The sequence below is a fragment of the Kryptolebias marmoratus genome, linkage group LG23 (assembly GCF_001649575.2).
Source record: "Kryptolebias marmoratus isolate JLee-2015 linkage group LG23, ASM164957v2, whole genome shotgun sequence".
Lineage (NCBI taxonomy): Eukaryota > Metazoa > Chordata > Actinopteri > Cyprinodontiformes > Rivulidae > Kryptolebias > Kryptolebias marmoratus.
In genome coordinates this window covers 12907460-12927068 of record NC_051452.1, presented here as the reverse complement: position 1 = coordinate 12927068, position 19609 = coordinate 12907460, and the positions used below count along the sequence as shown (strand labels likewise).

General features: G+C 36.2%; 2 protein-coding genes across 6 annotated transcripts in view; one reads left to right on the top strand and one right to left on the bottom strand.

Moving 5' to 3' along the window:
• The window catches only part of LOC108251540 (ribonuclease inhibitor-like), a 157365-nt gene that overhangs the window by 97121 nt on the left and 40635 nt on the right, over positions 1–19609 (top strand). The window lies entirely within an intron of this gene.
• On the bottom strand, positions 9739–18131 carry LOC112449968 (natural killer cells antigen CD94-like). 3 transcript variants are annotated; one of them, XM_025002956.2, is made up of 6 exons: positions 17623–18131; positions 16455–16571; positions 16269–16367; positions 16032–16159; positions 11685–11798; positions 9744–11079 (listed from the first exon to the last, which is right to left on the bottom strand). In XM_025002956.2, the coding sequence occupies exons 1-5, from the start codon at positions 17777–17779 to the stop codon at positions 11706–11708; spliced, it is 594 nt and encodes a 197-aa protein (XP_024858724.1). In that variant the 5' UTR covers positions 17780–18131; the 3' UTR covers positions 9744–11079; positions 11685–11705. The 3 variants fall into 3 exon arrangements, with proteins under 3 accessions (XP_037829776.1, XP_024858724.1, XP_037829777.1); XM_037973848.1 differs by having other exon boundaries at positions 9739–11798; XM_037973849.1 differs by lacking the exon at positions 11685–11798 and having other exon boundaries at positions 9745–11079.

Genomic DNA, 19609 nt, shown 5'->3' with positions numbered 1-19609 from the left:
ACACACTCATTTAACCGTGTTCACACACACCAACATGACACTCAGAGTTTGAGCTGCAGCAACAAAAAGTCCAGCAGAGACCAGAGACTGAGAGAGAAAGCAGAAGTGTTTGTGCTCTTTTCTCTTCCTCTCTAACAGTGAGCTGTGGCAGCTCCAACACTCCACACTCTGTATCATCATCCCATTCAAGTCACACAGAAGGCTCCCATTTTCTGACTCATCCAAACCTGGAGATCTTTGAGAAACACAAACACACATTTAACAACACCTGCAGCTGGAGTCAAAGGATTTCCAGAATCCGTAAGGACTCTTCTGAACATCTGGATTAAAACTGATTCAGCTGAGTGGAACCTCTGGAACTGAGATGTGGAGCAGGTTCTGTGGACAGAACTGATGTTTGGGAGGCTGCACTCAAATTGGGAACCTTTTAAAAATGTTGCTAAGCTTCGAACAGACACAGATTCAAGGAGAGAATTAGTCTCTACTTTCTGAAAGTTTCTCTTCTGCAGCCAGATGTTTGTCTGCTGAACATCTGCAGAAACAGGAGACATGTTTGTCCTCTCCTGTCCAGACTAATGCAGTCCACTTCAGCTGTTCTGATACTCAACACAAATAAAGGCAGTGGGTTCAGTGATCACATGTCTAAACAAGTTTTTTCCATTCAGCATCTGAAAATCTTTAACATTTCAGGGGGATCATTCACATGAAAACAGGGCCTAAGGACCCTTAGGTACTTTTCACTTCCTTGCACCAGGGTCAATTCACAGATAAGGATCCTCTTTTACCCCAGCAGGAGTCAAGGGTCTTTATTTCTATTGGTTGTTGTTTTTGCAGTAAACCAGAGACAGACATGTATTGTATCTCATCTGATACATTAAGGGGCTATTTATACAAAAAACTTTATCAGTGAAACTTTAATATTTCTGTTACATTTCAGCCATTTATTTACACAACAACAATTGGATTCTCTGACACTGAAACTTTTTGAGCTAATGTCTCTCAGCCCCAGTTATTGCCTACAGGATGTTATTAACTCCTCCTACCTTTTGGTACTTTTAGTCATGTTGTACCTTTAGCTTAACATTGTCATGTTTCAGTTTATGTTAGGTTATTTAGCCTTCCTATACATTTAGTTTAGTTTAGTTTATCTTAGCTCATATTTTGACTGTCTTAGCCTGATTGTTGTTTAGTTCAGCTTTAACTTTACCATGATTTTATTTAGAGTATTTTAGCTACTATTTTGACTGTTTTAGGTCATGTTTAGATGTTTAGTTTCATGATTTCATTTAGATTATCCTATATTTCCTTTAGATTATACATAATTGATCTGTATTTAATTATGATGTTTTTCTCTACCTGATTATGATTATGTATGTACCTAATTGTTGTTTATTTGATTCTGTTGTTGTTTCTGTATTGTAAAGCACTTTGGATTGCCTTGCTTCTGAAGAGTGCTATATAAATACTTCACTTCACTAATAATCCCTTTTCGTCAAGCCCATTTAGAAACACAATCCATTTATTTTACAATGTATGAATTTGAAGGTGTATTAATCCATGCATATTTTGATATTTGGATTTTCTTTTCAGGAACCAGTATTGAAAAAAAGGGAGTGGTTATTTGATTTTCATTTTGAAATATAAAAGCATAATATGAAAAAAGCAAGCTGTGTTTCTTTCTTTCTTTTTAGTTATAAACAGATAACTAAAAATGGTTTGATTCTCTTTTCATAATAAAAAAGTAAAATCACTGAAGAACAGAAACTAATTAATGATCCATTTTCTCAGATTTTGACACCAAAAGTCGTCATTAAGACAAGAGCACAACAAAGATCCATTAAAAATGAACCCTGTCAGTGTTGGAGAAAAGTAGTTTCAGTTCTGTTAGCAGACATCCACTGGCTGTGATAAAAGGACCTGCAGCAACATGCAGCATTTTCCACAGACACTAAAAAAGTGAAGTTTCTTTATTCTGGAGGTCTAGCGGAGGTGGTTCTTGTTTGACCCTGAAGACAAAAGGAATCTACAGCATGTTAGGAGGAAATAAGAGTTAAAAACAGGCCACACCCTCAGTTCCTCAGTGGGTCACTCCCACCTGAAGAATGAGGCTCTGCAGCTTTGTTAGAACACCTGAGCTGCAGGTAAACAGTCTGGACTGATTTCTCAGAAGTCACATGATAGAAGAGAAAAGCTTTTAGACAATTATGTGTTCCTGTCAGAGTCCATCTGAACTCTGTTGTCACATTTCTGTCCTGCAGCTTATCGACCAACAGAGTTTCAGCATTTGTTTAGTTCCGCCTCCTGTTTCAAGTAGGCTTCTGACTCCACCTACTGTTACCAGACACCTGTTTTTGAGATGTTGAATAAGTCTTGTCTTTTGACTCAGTATCATTGCAGAAATCATGAATTCACTGTATATTTGATCTGTGTTATTTACTGTAAGTTTTACCTCTATCTTCTGGGGTGTCTGAAAAACAATAAGAAAAAACTGTTTTCAAGTTAAATATTTATTTTGAGCTTTCATCAAAATGTTTCAGCCAGGATTTCATCCCAAGAAGGAGCAAACATTCAGAGTTAGATTTCAAACATTTAGAGTTTTCTAAAACAAGTTCTACAATCCATTCAGTCTTAGACAGAGAACTCCGGCCTACTGGGTCACTGTGGTACTGAGGTCATTGTAGGGATTTTCAAAAAACAGTTTTCTCACATTGTTGTTAGTGCCATTGTGTCATTCTGTCATTCTGTCATCAGGCCTTTGTCAAGCAGGATTGATGAAAGGGTTCCCAGCTGGAATCAAAGTCTTCACTTGTTTTAACTCCACTGTTTACAAGAGAGAAACAAGTTATTGTTTTTGTTGTTGTTGTTAAAGCATGAAATTTAGACATCTTTTGGATGGCAAAGTTCCTATTTTTGGCTGAGACAGAGATACCGTTTGTGTGATCACCTGGCCCAGAACATGAAAAAACCACAAACTCAGAAGTAATTACTGAGATTTTCTTTCACAGCCATCTTTTGTTTATTAGTCAACAACCAAGCTTGCAGACGTTTGTGAGCAAGCTGCTATAAAAACTGCTATAAGTGTATTTTGAACTGTTATTTCCTTTGTGAGGAAAAGAAAATCTCTTCAACATTTCAAACTTTTACACTTTTCCCTCCCTGGACATCCGATACAAGCTTCCACTCAGCCTGTCAGTTCTGACCTTAGACCTCCTCGATATACTAGAAGAAAAAACTGACAAAAGGTTTACAATCACTGAAAACTAAATCAATCTTACTGATTCTCAGTTTATCAAACTCAGATCAACAAAAAATAATTAGAAATATCTTAAATTCTATCCATCAAACGTTTTGGAGCATCAGTGAAATAAACTTTGGAGTGAGCTGACTTCTAATTTAGTTCCAAAAATCTGAAAAAAAAAAGAAAATTGACTGGGAAAAACTGTTAAAACATAAATATAAAACAAACAAACAAAAGTAAAACATCTTGTGCATAAAGCTTTGACCAGTCACACACAAAAAAATAAAAACAAACAAATAAATAGAAAACCACAGCAAACATTTTCAGATGGAGTTGCTACATTTTTTTCCACATCTTTGTTGATCACTGACTAGATTAGTTTCCTAAAAATAGGAGAAATATAAAGAGAGAAAGAGGTAAAACTAAGGCAAGAAAGGTCTGGTTCAGAGGTCAGATGTCAATCTCCTATCTGCTATTTCTGGTATCAAAAGTCCCTTTTATGGCTTTACTTCAGAATTTACTTCTTAAAATCATGTAAGAAGATTGTTTAAGCAAAACTGTTGTGGCAAAAAGTTAAGGGTTACAGAAAGAGCCAGCTTGTCGATTTTTATCTTTTTTTTTTCAAAAGAAATGTCAACCAGAATATCTCAGTGAAGCAACCAGAAGCATCTGTCTGACCCAGATAGTAAAAAAAATATTTAAAACAAGCTTATCAGTGAGGAAGAACAAGGCTTCGTCATCATCACTGGAGGGCAACATGACAGAAGTTATCTGGTATCAAACTGTGAACACATCTGCACCAAGCATGACCATTATGTTCCATCTAATGAGAACATCTCAGAAGACTCATCAAGATCTAATCAGTCAGTCTTATTTTTATCACATAGGCATACATAAAAATGTGTTTTATGATATATTGTCTAAAGAAGTATGTATAAGTGTATATGTGGGTATATTATATTGTATATATGTAATTTATGGATATTTAATTGTGGATTTTAGGTCAGTTTAACCATAGACTTGCTGGAATGAATGATGAATTTCCATTATATGTAAATTAAATGGACAAAAGGTTTCTATTCTTTTCTACAGTTTCCACTTTAACTGAAGCAACTTGTTGTCAGTGATCAGAATGTGTGCAGCTACACCTTCATCTTTTCACTGTGAACAGATGTTGTCTGACTGGTTATCCATCCTTTCTGTTACTGTAAGATTCCCATCAGTGGCGGTGATTCCCTCTGTCCTGATTGGCTGATAAACATTGGAAAACAGAGGGTGAGAATTATTAAACACCCACACAATGTATAATCAGCACCTGGTTGTTTAAACTCTACTGTTGAGGAGAAATAACCTCTGGGTGCTTTTTAACAAACACCAGAGCCAGTAAAAAATCATATGTGGGCAAACTTTTTAAAGACTTGTCATCTGCCTTTAACACAATTTACCCCCGTCCTTTTGTAAAATGTTTTCTTAGTGTTTTGATTAGAAAGTTTTTAAGACACAAGCCTCAGAAGGTTTGTTTTAATCTAACATTATTGGATTGTTCTCTCTTAAACACGTGTGTCCCACATGGACGGGTTTTCTCTGTTTTTTTCTGAATATCTTCTCTATCATCTCATCAAGTGACTGACCTTTAATGGCATGATCTGAGATGCCTGATGAAATCGGATGTTGTTGAACCTGCCTTTATTTTCTTAATGTCATACACTTTGTAAGTGGCTGTAAGCTTCTTTACGGTCTGAGTGATGTAGCTGTTCCCAAACTTTATGACAAATCACACAGCTCAAGGAGAACCTGCCGCCACAGTCACGATCAGTATTGTTTTGCAACTGTGTATTACCACGTGATCCTTTCACAGGGGAAGATAAAAGCACATCTTTGTCTGAGCCACAGTGTGTTGCAGGTGGCTTACGTCTACTTTTGATTACATGAGATAAAGGTTGTGAGACTTTATTGCAACTCGAGTCCAAGTTTCTGACTTGAGTTCTGCATCAAACTAAAGAATTACTTTTGGTTCTGTCTGAGCTAACAAGCTAATGGCTAGTCTAAGGAAGGCTAAGACCAAAGTGGATTACTGACATCCTGCAACAATTCCAGTCTAAAAAATGTTAGGGATGAGTCTTATCTCCTCTGTGATTTCAAATATATAGGAATGAGCTAAAACACAATAGTTTTCTGGAAACGCACCATGATGACTCAGCCCTGGCTGCTTGCCTACAGGGTGTTATTACCTCTCCTACTAATAAACCCTTTCACTGAGCTCTTTTAGAAATGCAGTTAGTTTATTTTACAGTGCATGGATTTATAGATGATTTATAGATTTCCGTTACCAGCCGTGTTATGTCACATGGTATGTCACTTTTTTTAATGTTTCCGACTGTTAAGTAATAATAAACAATTTAGCCGCAATTTTAAAATATTGTTAATTATATTGTTAGATAATATTGTCTCTTAATATTCTAGGAAAATTGATCATAGGTCAATCAGCCGATGATAACACTTTTTTCATGGAGAATATAAATGAGACCCCTAAAATCGTTCAAATTATTAACATTTTTTTCAAAAGCCTTAGATCATATGTTTAATTTACCCAAATGCGAATTGATGTTTTTCATCCCATTCATCTGACTGAAGTTTGCAACATCCCAATAAGAACTTATTGTGAGGATCTGGAGTTTTGTCCCCACCCTGCTGGCGGTGCCACTAACTCTTCCTCCCCACCTGTAGCTGATTTCACCTGACGAGCAGCACCTGGTGAACCTACCTGTTGCTGGATCTCTGGACTGCCTCTAGTTAGCCCTGCTTCGTCTCAGCACCTCTTCATTCCTCAAACCTGTAAGACAAGAACAATTATTCTCTAACCTCCTACTATATGATCAAACAAATCCAGTACCAGAGACTCACCTTGCTCCTCCTTGCCGTTTCAGACCCCCCTGGTTGTTTCCCACTGTTTATATGCGCACCTGTAAATAAAATCACTTACCTTTTTACTCCGCCTCAGTGTCTGTTTTTTGGTTCCGCTCATACGACGAACTCTGGTTTATGTCACTTATATCAAATGTTTGGGTATATTCATTTATAAAAATCCAGATTCAAATTAAAAACAAAATATATGGAAGGTGACTGAGAAAGGTCAATCTAGACCCAATTTATGGTTACTAAAGGACATTAGTTTATTTGGTAGAATATTTTTGACCAAAATGGAATCTTTATCTAGATGTATTTATCCAGCTTACTCCCTATCTGTCCCTAATAAAGGTATAAAAAAAATCTAAATAATTTTGACTATATTTGGAAGATTACTACATTAAGAAAACGGATATGACTAAATGCTATCAGGATGCAGGACTTCAAACTATAGATTTCATGAATGGTACTGTTAAAATAAATAGGATAAAATCCTAAATCTAATACTCCATAGTTTCATATTCCCAGGTCTGTATTATAAAATATATAGTATAAAATGGGCATTATCGATTTAGGTGAGATGAAGTTTTCCAGTTTGAATTTACGCCTAGGCTTCATTTATCCATCCAGTGACTTTATTCAAAAAGAATTTGGTAAAGAAACAACAAAATGTGTTTTCTGTGATGCTGGTGAACTAACTTAGCACGTATTTTTCAGTGCATATACTAGTGGTTATGAAAATAGCGCCCCCTTCATTTCTGGTGTGCAATGGTCCCATATGGTAAGGGACTGACACAGTCCGTCCCGCCTCTTTCTGTTTGCTGCAGCCAGGTCCTATTGATGGAAGCTTGAGAGCTTTTTCCACTGATATTTTTTTGTGAAATGATTCACAACGGACACCACGCAAAGTCAGCAAAAGGTATTTTTACGTTCTTAAAACAATTTTGTTCGCATAATAAATCAATATGTTTATGTAGAATAAGTTGAGAACTAGTGGAATTCGTAATTCATACAAGCTAAGGTTAAATTTAGCGTGTAGCATAGCGAATTAATTCTCTGCAGCGCATCATTAGAGAAACATAGAAAAGTATATAACACGTATAATTGAGAAATGTGGCTATGCTCAAAGTTTGTTCTTTATTCTCTTTCTATAGATCCATGTATCAATTTGTAACATTCGGAAAGGAGAGAAATTACAGCCCTATTGCAAGGATGATAAATACAGATGTCCCCTTCGCTCGTACAGAGGAGTCTTACCAGGTGATGAACAAGAACTGCTATGGTTCAACAGAAAGGTGTGTGAAACTGAACTGGATAAACATGAATGTTTGTTACATAATTATCAGTTTTAAAGTTGCTTTATTTTTAAAGGTTAACTTTTTGTGAAAAATGTTTTTAAACACCAATGGTGAATTTCTGGAAAATCAGTAATCTTTTTAGAAACTAAGCTGCGAGCAGAGGTGGGTAGAGTACCCAAATGTGATACTCTAGAGCCAGCCCGCATTCGATTTTAACTCGATTATGATGCCCTCCTTTACGAGTGCCTTTCAAAATAAAAGCGCACAACAAACGTGCGACAACCAGAAAAACTTTCGGTTCATAAGCCAAAAAGTGGTGTCGTCCAACCAGCGATTTCTTAGGTCTCCCACTGGGACCTACCTCTTCCGTTATGTTAATATAACAGTGCTTTTCTTCACTAACTTCTGCTCAACTGTCTAAAACACTAACATCATCGTCGTCCCTGAAACAAAGATCACTCGAAATAAAAAAATAGAAAACTGGAAAATGAAGACTGCTTTGTAATCGCAGAAATCTAAATTTAAAGATGATTTTAGTAATTGCATCGGTAGCATCACTTAAAATAAAAAAGAAGCAAAAAACATAAGAACTATGAAGCTTTTTATTGCACCTGTGCTCAGCTCATAATCCTCCATAATGTGTGAAAATCTGCAACCATGGAAATGTCTGACTCTTTTACTCCTGATTTGTCTTTTAGAAGACAAAAATCCCCTCATGGACAGAGGTGGGTTTTTTAGAGCTTCTCTGTTTGAAAAGTAATTAAAATGTCAGCTGAAATTCATTTTTTAATTTTCACCAAACTTGTATGGAGATTTGTTTACATTTTCCAACTTTATCTAAAACAGAGTGACTTGATAATGAATCCCCAACAGATTCAGGATCTTCAAACAAGAACTAAACCTTCTTGTTATTTAACCAACAGAGATTCAACATCCTAAGCAGAAGTTAATGTTAAAGAAATCATTGAGAGGCATTTTATTGTCCGTTCTTGGAGATTAACTTTAGTTTTTACTGTTCTGCATTCAGGATGACTCTTTTTGGTTTTAAGAGTTTATTGACGTGATGATTTGAAATCATAAGAGGAAACATCAGTGACGGTGGACTCATTTATTAGAAAGCAGGGATCATTTCAAACTCAGAGGAGAGCTTTGGAAGAAAAACAACAAGGTGCTGCTTTTGATGCTTTTCTATGTTTGCTTTTTTCTCTGCTGGTTTCCAACAAGAAACAAGTTAGAATTTATTTTTTAAAGATAGATCTTGTCTCTGTAAAGACTTTCTATCTTCAGACTAGTGGTGTGCAAAACTGCAAAATTTGGTATGGATCCGATCCTAAGTAAATACAGGGCCAGAATCGTCAGTATAGGTCCAAACCGTCCGATACAACACTTTTAACTTGGAAGGACAGCTTGAACAGTTTCACACAGTAGAGAACAGTGCGGAATGTTTTATCATCAATATTCTCAATCTTATTGTAAATTAGCTGATTATTTGCATTATTGTTCAGAACAAATAAAACTTTTTTTTCTTTTATTGCACTTTTGTAATGGGAGCAACAAACTCAAAGTAGAGAGGTGCAAACTAAAGTACCGCTCCTGTACAATACCAACATATTTATAGTTGTTATTCATATTTGGATCAATCTTTGGGCAACAAGATTCAAACCGAGCAGAAGACTGAACCCCTAGAGCACAGGGGACATTTTAAGTTGTTGCAACCCTTCTCCAAGAAAATATGTGCACCAGAAACAGAAAAGGTTCAAAAGAGGTTACATCGCCCATTTTCTTATGAAGATTTACTTTTATTCCAGTAGACTCATTCCCTTTTTGGTTGTGTGCAGCTAGTGAGGTAGCAGGTATTTCTGCTATGTTTCATTGTGCATATTTGTAGTAAATTTGTGTGCAATATGAATATGTATATTTTGTACATTGTCATGTAATTTGAGCAGTTCAGCTGTGGATTTGATGACCATGCAAAGTGACTTAAGTGCCGTTAAGATGAATAAATCCATCAGTAACAGAAGAATTACGGTGTTGTCTATTTCCTGGAGAGAGTGAGAGTCAAACTCAATCTGCCCGGACTTTCCCTAGTCTACTGATGGTTAGTTTGTGAGTCAGGATCTGTATCTCTGCAAAAGATGGTGCCAGGTGCAGTTCTTGGCAAATTAATTTTGGACAAGGTGGAAGAAGGAGTATATCCTTAATCTTCAACAATGACAAATATGGCAAATGGAAGGAAAGAGACAATAATGACTGCAGAGGAGATAAATAGGAATGAAGTTCAGCTGGAGAGAGAAAAAATAATAAAGAAATTTAAAAACAGGAATAAAAATGTTAATAATAATGACAGAGTCTATGAATTTAGTTTTATCCTTTTACTTGCAGCAAGGAGACAAGTTTAGTACAGGAGTACAGAGTTGTCTGAACCAGCGATCCCTCACAGCTCATTTTTATGCACAACCAACCTTACTAGAAGGTGAATTATTGTTTTCCTGAACTTTGTTTCACCTCTGTGAACCCAATTATAACATTGTTGGATGCAGTCAGGAGTAGCTCATCTCCTCTTTGAAATGTGACAGTTTTAAGATCCGGAAACTCCCATTTTGTGCAGCTGTATAACATCAAGTCAGTGTTGGAGGGCAACAAGCATTCATTTTGCATTTAAAGGCATCCCATACAGATAATTCTAGCCACAGAAGGTTCTTACAAATTGAGAGCATGTTAGACTGAAAGAGCACCAGGGAAATTAACTCATCTTCTTCTCACAGATCCAGAGTGCATATTCCATTCAGAAGCTCAAATCACACTTATATTGAACTTAACCCTTAGATATTAGATACAGAACATGATTTTTTTTTCTTTTTCCGATAAAGTAATGCTTTTTGGTCATTCATCTTCTTTAGAAACCGCTGCCATTCTTCAAGTAGTGGCTTATCATTCATTTTGTGATGGAAACAAACATCAGCTAATTTAATAACATGTTATTTCACATATGAAAACATAATTTCTACATGGGAAGTTTATATAGGTCTTTTTTCTTTTGTAAAGGATGATTCAAGGTATTAAATTAACAAACCCATATAAAAATACGTGCAATCCTAAACAGTCCAGGCAGATCCAGATGTGAATTCAATTACATACAGTCCAATTCAAACAATTAATACTGGAACTATCCAACCATCCATTTTATTTACCCGCTTGTTCTTGTTCAGGGTTGCAAGCAGCTGGTGCTTATGGCCAGCGGTCATTGGGTGAGAGGTGGGGTACACCCTGGAGAGGTTGCCAGCATAATATAATCAGATTCAGTATCTTACAACATGACTATTAGAAAAAAAAGATCTGTTTGTTTTCTCTAACCCCATTTTAAGCAAGTATGGGACATAGGCAACAGTGGAAAGATACAACTCCCTTTAAACAAGAGGACAGTGAAAAATCCATGCACATTCAAAAGTAATATTCCAAAACATCCCAACTAATAGGAACAATTTAAGCTACAAGATCACTAGAAAAAATTAGCATGTCATCTTTTCACAGATCCAGTGTTTTGATCCATTTTTTGATGTCATCCAGTTTCCTTTTAAATCAGTATATACCTTGGAATCAATGTCAGGGTTTTCAAGTTCTCTTTGTTTCCAGGAACTGTTGAAAAAAACAACATGTTACAACTAAAAGCAACCCTTAAGTGTTTGCCTAGTCAGAGATGATGTTACAATGCCATAACAGTTTACATTAACCTATCAAACATGCAGTGGTTTTGTAAAACAGTGAGTGGAAGCAGCTACAAATGTCACTTTTCTGCATGTTTACACTTATTGAACAGTCATTGTTTTGTTGAACTAGTGTAAGATTTAGGAGTTTTGCTAAGCCAAATCCCAAAGTTAACCAATTCATCTGCAGATATTAAAAGGCAAGATTAACTTTTTTCTTATATTTTATGATTAATTTCATGAATTAAAACAATTCAATTGTTCAGAGTTGACTGCTAGTTCATCATGATCTTGAAAAAAAAAACAAAAAAAAACATCCTTTTCTGTTTTTACTTCTCAAAAATAATCTAAGATTCAAGATTAGGATGTTTCAACAATAAAGCTTTTCAGATAGTTGAAAAATAAAGAAAGAGTTGAGAATGTTCAAATATTTGTAGTAGGACCTGCCACCAGTTTCTTTTCCCTACATTTTCATTGTCTGCTTTTTTACACAATAATGTTGATATAAAAATGGAAATAAAATCTGTATTTTCTCACAGGTAAATTGGTTCTGTTCCATCAATCCATTGCCATTTCTCCTCCCATTGGGAGTTTACAGTCTCCAGACCAATCCAGGACTCTCCATGTATCTTCACTTTTTTTAACAAGTTCCTGCATGATTTTAAGAATAATAGATATAATCTTAAATGAAGTAATAAAATTATTTCTTGTTCTGACTCATTCATTCTGATTTACAATGTTTGAAACTAGATATTAACAAAAACAAATCAGTGTTTACATTTGATTGTTTGAAAAATGACGATTTGAATGATTTAAAGCAGAGTTGCAAAAGGCAACAACCACACTAGTCAGCTACAATAAAATAAAGAATTGTGATTATCTTGTTACAACTCCAATTTTGAAAAAGTTGGGTCATTGTGTAAAATGTAAATAAAAACAGTGAAATGATTTGCAAGTCTCATCAACTTATATTTCATTCATAATGAAACATTGCAAACATCTCAAATGGTTAAACTAAGAAGTTGATCGTGCAAATTGTGGAGAAAACAGCAAGTTAATTTAGCAAGACGGCAGCAAGACATGTCAAAAAAGTTGGGACAAGGCCATGTTTACCACTGTGAAGCATCCCGTCTTCTCTTACCAACAGTCTGTAAACATCAAGGACGTGAGGAAAAACAGCTGGTGGAGGTTTTGGAGGGGAATTTTGTCCCATTCTTGTCTGATGTTGGATTCTAGATGCTCAACAGTCCTGGAGTTTCTTGACATTTTTTTTTTTGGTTGTTGTTGTTGTTGTTGTATCATGCACCAAATGTTTTCAATTAGTGAGAGTTCTGAATTGCAGTCAGCAAATGCAGCACCTGGACTCTTCTACTACAAAGCGGTGCTGCTGCAGGATGGAGTATGTGGTTTAACATTGTCTTGCTGAAATGAGCAAGCCCTTCCCTGAAAAAGACGTCATTTGGACGCGACCAAATGTTGTTCTAAAACCTGTATATATTTTTCTGAGTTAATTGCGCCTTTCTAGATTTGTTAGTCATTCCATGCCATAGGCACTAATGCACCCCCATACCATCAAAGAGGCAGGCTTTTGAACTGTGTGCTGACAACAGGCTTTTTAGAATGGAGGAAGTGGCATCCATGATTTACAAAAAGAATTACAAATTTCAATCCGTCTAATTACAGAACAGTTTTCCACTTTGCCTTAGTTCATTTTAAATGAGCTTTGGCCCAGATAAGACGGCAGCGTTTCTGGATGGTGTTCACATGTTTTCTTCTTTGCATGTGAGAGCTTTCACCAGTATTTGTGGATGGCACGATGATCTGTGTTTATAACAATGATTTGTGGAAGTGTCCCTGAGTCCATGAAGTAAAATCTGTAACAGAACCAGACCTGTTTCATAATACAGTGCTGCCCGAGGGCCTTAGGATCACAGTCATCAGGTGTTGACTTTCTTTTCTCCTTTCTCCAGAACTTATGAACTGTAGATGATATTTAAATACTTCCCAATTTTCTGTTGAGAAACTTTATTTTCAAATTGTTCCACTATTTTTAGACAGTTTTTCACAGACTAGTAAACCTCTGCCCATCTTTACCTGGATTCACCCTTTCAAAAATGTTCTTTTCGTACCCAGACATTTTACTTGTCAGGGAGCAGGGTGTGTCTGGTTACTTCTGCTTCAGACAGGTTTTGCACCAGAGGGCGTCCTGGAGGCTTGCTGCTGGGCAGGGTGCATCAACTGCAAGTGTGTCTCCACACAGGTGCAGCTCGTCAGCCTTGTCTCTTGAGCTGTTCAAGAGAAGCAGGCCACCAGTCACTCTTTGTCGGAGTGTTATCATTCCACATGATGATGTCTAGCCTCTCCAAGCTCTAATGCTTTCTCCTCGTGTCCCTAGTAATTATATCCTGTGTACCAGTTTTTCAGGTTATCCTTCGGAGAACCTTTCTGTGTGATTTCCTTCTGAGGTTATTTGTGTCATCATCAAGCTCACTGTGTTTTCACCAGGGTTGCCTCTCAAGACTGGAAACCGGTCCTCAGTGTACTACCTGCCCACCCAGCAAAGATCTAGCCATCCCTGTTTCAAGTTCTACAAGCCCAGGCAGAAGAACCCTCTCACTACCTCGAATTCTTACCCCTGACCCTGGGTCCCTCTCATCTCTCCCTGGCGGACAACTTGTTCCCTTCAAAGTAAGACTGTTGTCTCATTTCTCCATCCAATCCCAGTCTCATTCTCGTTGTTTCCCGATCTCTAGCGGAGCCGCAGCAGTTCAGATTATACTCATTAAGTTACAGTCCTGCTCACCATTATTGGCACCCATGAAGTTTAAGTACATATAATGGAAATTCATCAAGTGAAACAACATTTTATTGCTGATAGCTTGTGCTTGATGCAAAACAGCAAATGATCAAAAACATTTAAAAAGATGAACATTATGAGGAAAACAAAGAAAAACGTAATTTTTACCATGCCAATGGTATTGGCACCCTTTGCTGCAAATCAATATGAAAACCCAATTTGGCTCACCTGTTGCACATCACACAAAGATCACTTGTGATGGACTGCCTCCACACATATGACATGAATTACCCAATGAATGATCATGAAGATATTCACTCAGCTATGCAAATCATGAAGGGGTGCCAATAATGGTGAGCAGGACTGTATTGCTCGTTTAGAAAGGATAAACATCATTTATCTGATTCTTGTTTCTCACCTGAGTGTTTCTCTGTATGTGGGTCAGAAGGCTTAACAAAGGCATGACATTACTGACCTGTTAAAAAAACTCTTCCAGTAGTTTCTTGTTTTTATCATTTCGTTTTACAGCCTTTTGTTGCCTTTTGTCTGTTCAAAATATTGCTGCCATCAAATTGAATTGTTTTTTTTGTTTTTTTTTTTTCAATGAGGTTAAATCTCTTAGTTTCAACATTTGATATGTTAACGATATTATATACAGGGATGGCTGGTGTAAGTGGGCTAGTAGGGCTAAGCCCTCCCTGGTGTTTACAATAAAAATGTTAAAATACCTAATAAACACAAATGAAAAAATATGGTATCACATTTTGTGAAATTTAAAACATACCTGGTGCCAAACAGTCTCGAGAAAATCCCAGTCTTTTCAAAGGGCTAACTTTTTCAGCCCCAATCATGTCTTTTGTGGTACAGAATGATTGACAGCTGTCTTGTCCCACCCCCTCGGTTTGCTGCTCATTTGGGCTAATTTAGTTCAGCCCAGGGTCAGCCCAAGACCTCAGGCTTTAACCAATGAGAGTGAACGTACAATAACATGCTTCAAACACAAGTGTATGTGGGTGTGGTTAGGCGTAGACTGACGTATTTACTATGGTGAGAAAGATAAACATAAATGAGGTGAATTATTTCTTTTATTTATTATTTTATTTTATTTCTCGCTCGTTTTCTTTAATGTCTGTGGGGGAAAAAACGGTAGTGAAGAGGTTGGGGGCAGATAGATCAAAGAGTATTAAAAAAGGAAAAGCGACAAAACAGAAGTTTTTCTGTGACCTGGTTTCAGCGAAAGGACTGGCAAACAAGTGCAGCTAACAAATCTTTAACAAGGTGGCTATTAATCTTTTTACATCCCAGAAAAGTTGTCGGTGTGAGCTTCTCTTTAAAATAAGGTAGGCCTCATTTTTAAAAAAATGCACTTCAGAATATTGCATGTCTTGTTTGTTTTTATTTATTTGAGTGTCAGTAATTATGTCAAGGAGTGTGGTGCAGTGTTATTCAAAGCTGTTTGACTGGAAAAAAAATCATCTGAAATGATTATAGCTGAAACTCTTAATGAAGCGAATAAAGTATTGGAAAACTGACAGAGGCTCGGTGTGAGCTTGGTTTTTGGTGGTGGTTTGTTTTAAGGTTGTCTTTGTGATGAAATAGAACATAATGCCAATTTAAAGCAGGTTTTCTTTACTTCAAATTGGATGCTGCTGTTGTTGGAATCCAAACTGCAGCATTTTATTAAATATCTTATATATCCACCTAACAAATATCACCGGCAGCTGACACTGATTACATATTTCCTAAATTTCTAGAATTTGGGTTGTACAATGACATCACTCAGACTAAAAATTATTTGGTAGTAAGAAAAAAGGCAGATCTTGAAGCTGTATTATAGATATAGAAATGTATAGATTTTTTTTTCCTTAAACACTTCCATTTAGTTGGGATTTGTTATGCTATTATTCTGCAATGAATATACAAGCAGCCTGACTCTGCCTTGCTGAGACTGTGGGTAGTGCTCTGCTGATTCAAAGCAAAAAAAAAAAATGTTGAAGGTGGATTTTAGTCATTGTGGGTTAGCACACGCTCAAGCTCACATAAACACCACAGATTCTGATTCACTTCTTAAATTATCAGACACTTACTTGCTTGTCTTTGCTGCTGATTACCACCAGATCTGCTCCTCTTCTCTGACAGTCTTTCCTGCTTTCTGTCCAGTTTTTCTTCTCAGTTGACGCGTAGAAACATTGTTTTCGAAACCAGTGCCATCCTTCTAGAGGGGGTTTATTGTCATATTTGTGTTTCAGCAAAACACTTGAAATAATTTATTGATATTTTAAGAAGAAAGATTTTACATTTAATAACATAATAAAATTTCTCACCAGATTTCCCCAGTGTCTGATTCTCATTGGCCCTTTGGATTCCTGTTGGACTTATAATCTGACTAGAATTGAATTCTAGTTTTGAGGGACCCATTAGATCTATGGAAACATCATAAATGGACAGATTAAATAAACATTCAGGGAGTTGCTTGAGTCATAAGGCAACATAATAAATGAGGTACTTACAGAGACTGAGTAAGACACTGATCCCTCCTAACAGCATGACACACAGAAGACCCAGAATTAAAGCAACAATCCTGTAATCGTTTCTTTGGAGATCTTGAACTCTTTCAGTCTGTGCTCCTACAAAAACATGGTACATGGCACAGTTTATTATTTTTACAAATAAGATTGAAGATTTTTGATGTTTGTGAAAATTAAGGTAGTAATAACATAAATAAATAAAAACTACTCTTAATGTTACAGACTAAAATTCAATGTTTTTATTCACAAGCAGAGGTAAACCTTGAGAGGTGGTCAGTGTAGTAAACATAATAAAAATAAAACTTTTTATAGCACTTTAACAAATATAAAATACAAATATAAAATTGCTTCACGAATTATCTAAATCACACGTGTCAAAGTCAAGGCCTGAGGGCCAGATCCGGCCCTCTGTAACATTTTATCCGGCCCCCAAGATAGCGTTTAGGTTTCATTAGGTCCGGCCCTCTAGCCTGGGACAGATCGAGTCTCTGATTCTTATTTTGCTTAAAAAACTGAAGTTTTCTCTTGACAGTTTTAATTTCTGTATGATCAGGTTTTTGTTGATGGCTTTTTAAAAAAAATCTGTTTTAATGTTAAAAAATTCATTTAAAGCCATTAGTGAGGTGTAAGAACTGACTGCTAATGATGTGCTTTTTGAAGTTTGATCTATTTGTCTTTGTTCATTAAAGTATGTTTGCTCTAAATTCTGTATAATCTGTAACTGGGAAAAGGTAATTGATATTTCTTTATGAATGATTTGACATAATACATCTAAAACCAAGGTTAATTGATGTAATTTTTTAATGAATATTGATCGTGATTGGCCCTTGGCCCTAGGACCAAATTTTACATTTTGGCCCCCTTGCGTCACTGGGTTTGAAACCCCTGATCTAAATGATAAGCCAAAAAATAATAATAAAAAAAAGACAAATAATGGTTTTTTAGAAGAGTTGATTAAATAAAATTGAAAGTGAATAAAAATCTATAAAAGCTTTAAACTGGATGAAAGCAAACTGATAAATGTAAAAGAATATTTAGTTTCATTTAAGCATTATTTTATCAGTACAAAACTTTTCTTGCAAAAAAGTTATGTTGAGTAGTTTCTGGTAAAAGGATGTAGCAGTAAATAAGGACATTATTTAATCTTTACCTCCATCCTGCTGGAAAGGATCAACATAAAGGTCGGTCGACGTGTCAGAACCCCTGTAGATTTCCTTCTTGACAGTCCATCTTCGATTGGCAATGACTCCTCTGCTGTACCTCACTTTCGTCATCAGCTCTGGGTGCTTGTAAATATTGGAAGACATTTTAAGATGGACTTAAAACTTGGAGAGTTGTTGTACCCCTTCCGGAATTTAGGTAGTTAAAAAAAAAAAGTTACGAATTTGAACGTTACCGCAAAAGTGATTATTGGCAGATTTTTTGTTTTTTTTTCTTTTAAAGCGTGAGTTAAAGAATCAGTAATTCAGTGCTGTCAAGATTTGTACCAAGGTTTTTGTCTCTGTTTCTAGCTTTAATAGTCAGATTTCAACAGGAAGTCCTGAAAATGTTTCCACAGGAAGACATGCACAACCACACCCACGCACACACACCCCCACACCAAGTTTTACTGTATCGCTCTACAGTAAAACCTACTAATTAATTAATCTTCATTTTCATTATGTGGGGATATAATTAAAGCTTTTGTGTGAAAAAAGTTTATTATAAATAGCTGATTCTTATTTTCTAAGATGATGTTTTCACTCAGCCAGCACCTTTTTTTTTCTGACAGATTTGATATTTTTGATGAGGTATGCTCAAGCAAACAAAAATGATTCTTCTCTGAAAATGACAGATTTGGTTTTGCTTTTTAAGATCAGGTTGTAGAAAAGTAAATAATACATTATTGCATGTAGCGATAGGATGCAGAAACTGATTTATTTACAGCTAAATTAAGTCAAAGAACAAAAATACTATGAAATTTATTAAAACAACAGCACAAAAATAGCATGCATATCTATGTAAAGGTTCACTGGTTTTTGTTTATCATTGTTAATTAAGGTTAATAGACAGCTCTAAATTGTCCCTATGTGTGAATAACTCTGAATGGTTGTTTGTCTCTGTCTCCCTGTGATGGACTGTCGACCTGTCCAGGTTGTAACCTGCCTCTCGCTGACATGACAGAACCATGTAAAACCTTTACCAGGATTTTTGCTGCAGATGAGACATGTTGTGCTCTTATCACTGGTTACTTCCTCAATGGCATCATTTTAGATCATCAGACGTTTACAGGAAATGAAGCTGAACAAGCTTCAAAAATCAGTAAGGAAACGTTTATCTGTTACTCTTTCAAGTTACCCTTAACTTTTTTTTTTCAAGAAAAGTTCTTTAATAGTTTTGTAAGGACCCTTATTTTCATGTGGCCCAAGAAAACTAACATGAATTTTAATAACATTTTTGATATGGCTCTGTCTGAATCTGTTCATGGCTTGTGGGTCTTTAATCAGATAAAACAGGAAATATTAAGCACAAACTTTTGATAAAGTGATGTTGTAAATGCTGCGGTTACAATGAGTGTTGCACTTCAAAACATGCCTCTGTTTGTTTCTGTAATATTTTAAAATGGATGTCAGTCAGAAGAATACAACAGAGAGGCCTTCAGATGCAAAACCTTTATTGTAAAACTGTACTACTGCTGTCAACTCTGGTAGATCCCCTTCACAAAATCCTGGATGTGTTTATTTTGGGGTCAAATCCAGACTTTGAGGCAGCTCTTTGGTTTAGCTTCATCTCTCATCAGCTGCATGTCTGGTTTTGAACCTTTCCATAGTTCTATGAATTTAAAATTTCTTTCTAATTTTAGAAAGCCATTGACTCTGGGAATGTCCCTCAGCTGCTTCCAGGTCATATTATGACATATTTCCTAAACACACACCAACAGACTGAACAGGAGGAGCTTTTTTCAATAGGAAATGAAATTAACTATAGGAGAAAATTTCAGAGCAGCTGTGTTGTATGGTTTGGAGACAGTGGCACTGACAAAAAGACAGGAGACAGAACTGGAAGTGACAGAGCTGAAGATGTTGAGGTTCTCATTGGGAGGGACGAGGATGGACAGGATTAGGAATGAGGTCATCAGAGGTACAGCACAGGTTGAA

What these genes read in the sequence shown, in the direction of transcription:
- LOC112449968 (XM_037973848.1), bottom strand. Translation starts at nt 17,779, where the DNA reads ATGTCTTCCAATATTTACAAGCACCCAGAGCTGATGACGAAAGTGAGG. An exon ending in CAGTGTCTTACTCAGTCTCT is followed by an intron (nt 16,368 to 16,454) that starts GTAAGTACCTCA and finishes ATGTTTCCATAG; the next exon opens with ATCTAATGGGTCCCTCAAAA. An exon ending in TCAGACACTGGGGAAATCTG is followed by an intron (nt 16,160 to 16,268) that starts GTGAGAAATTTT and finishes AACCCCCTCTAG; the next exon opens with AAGGATGGCACTGGTTTCGA.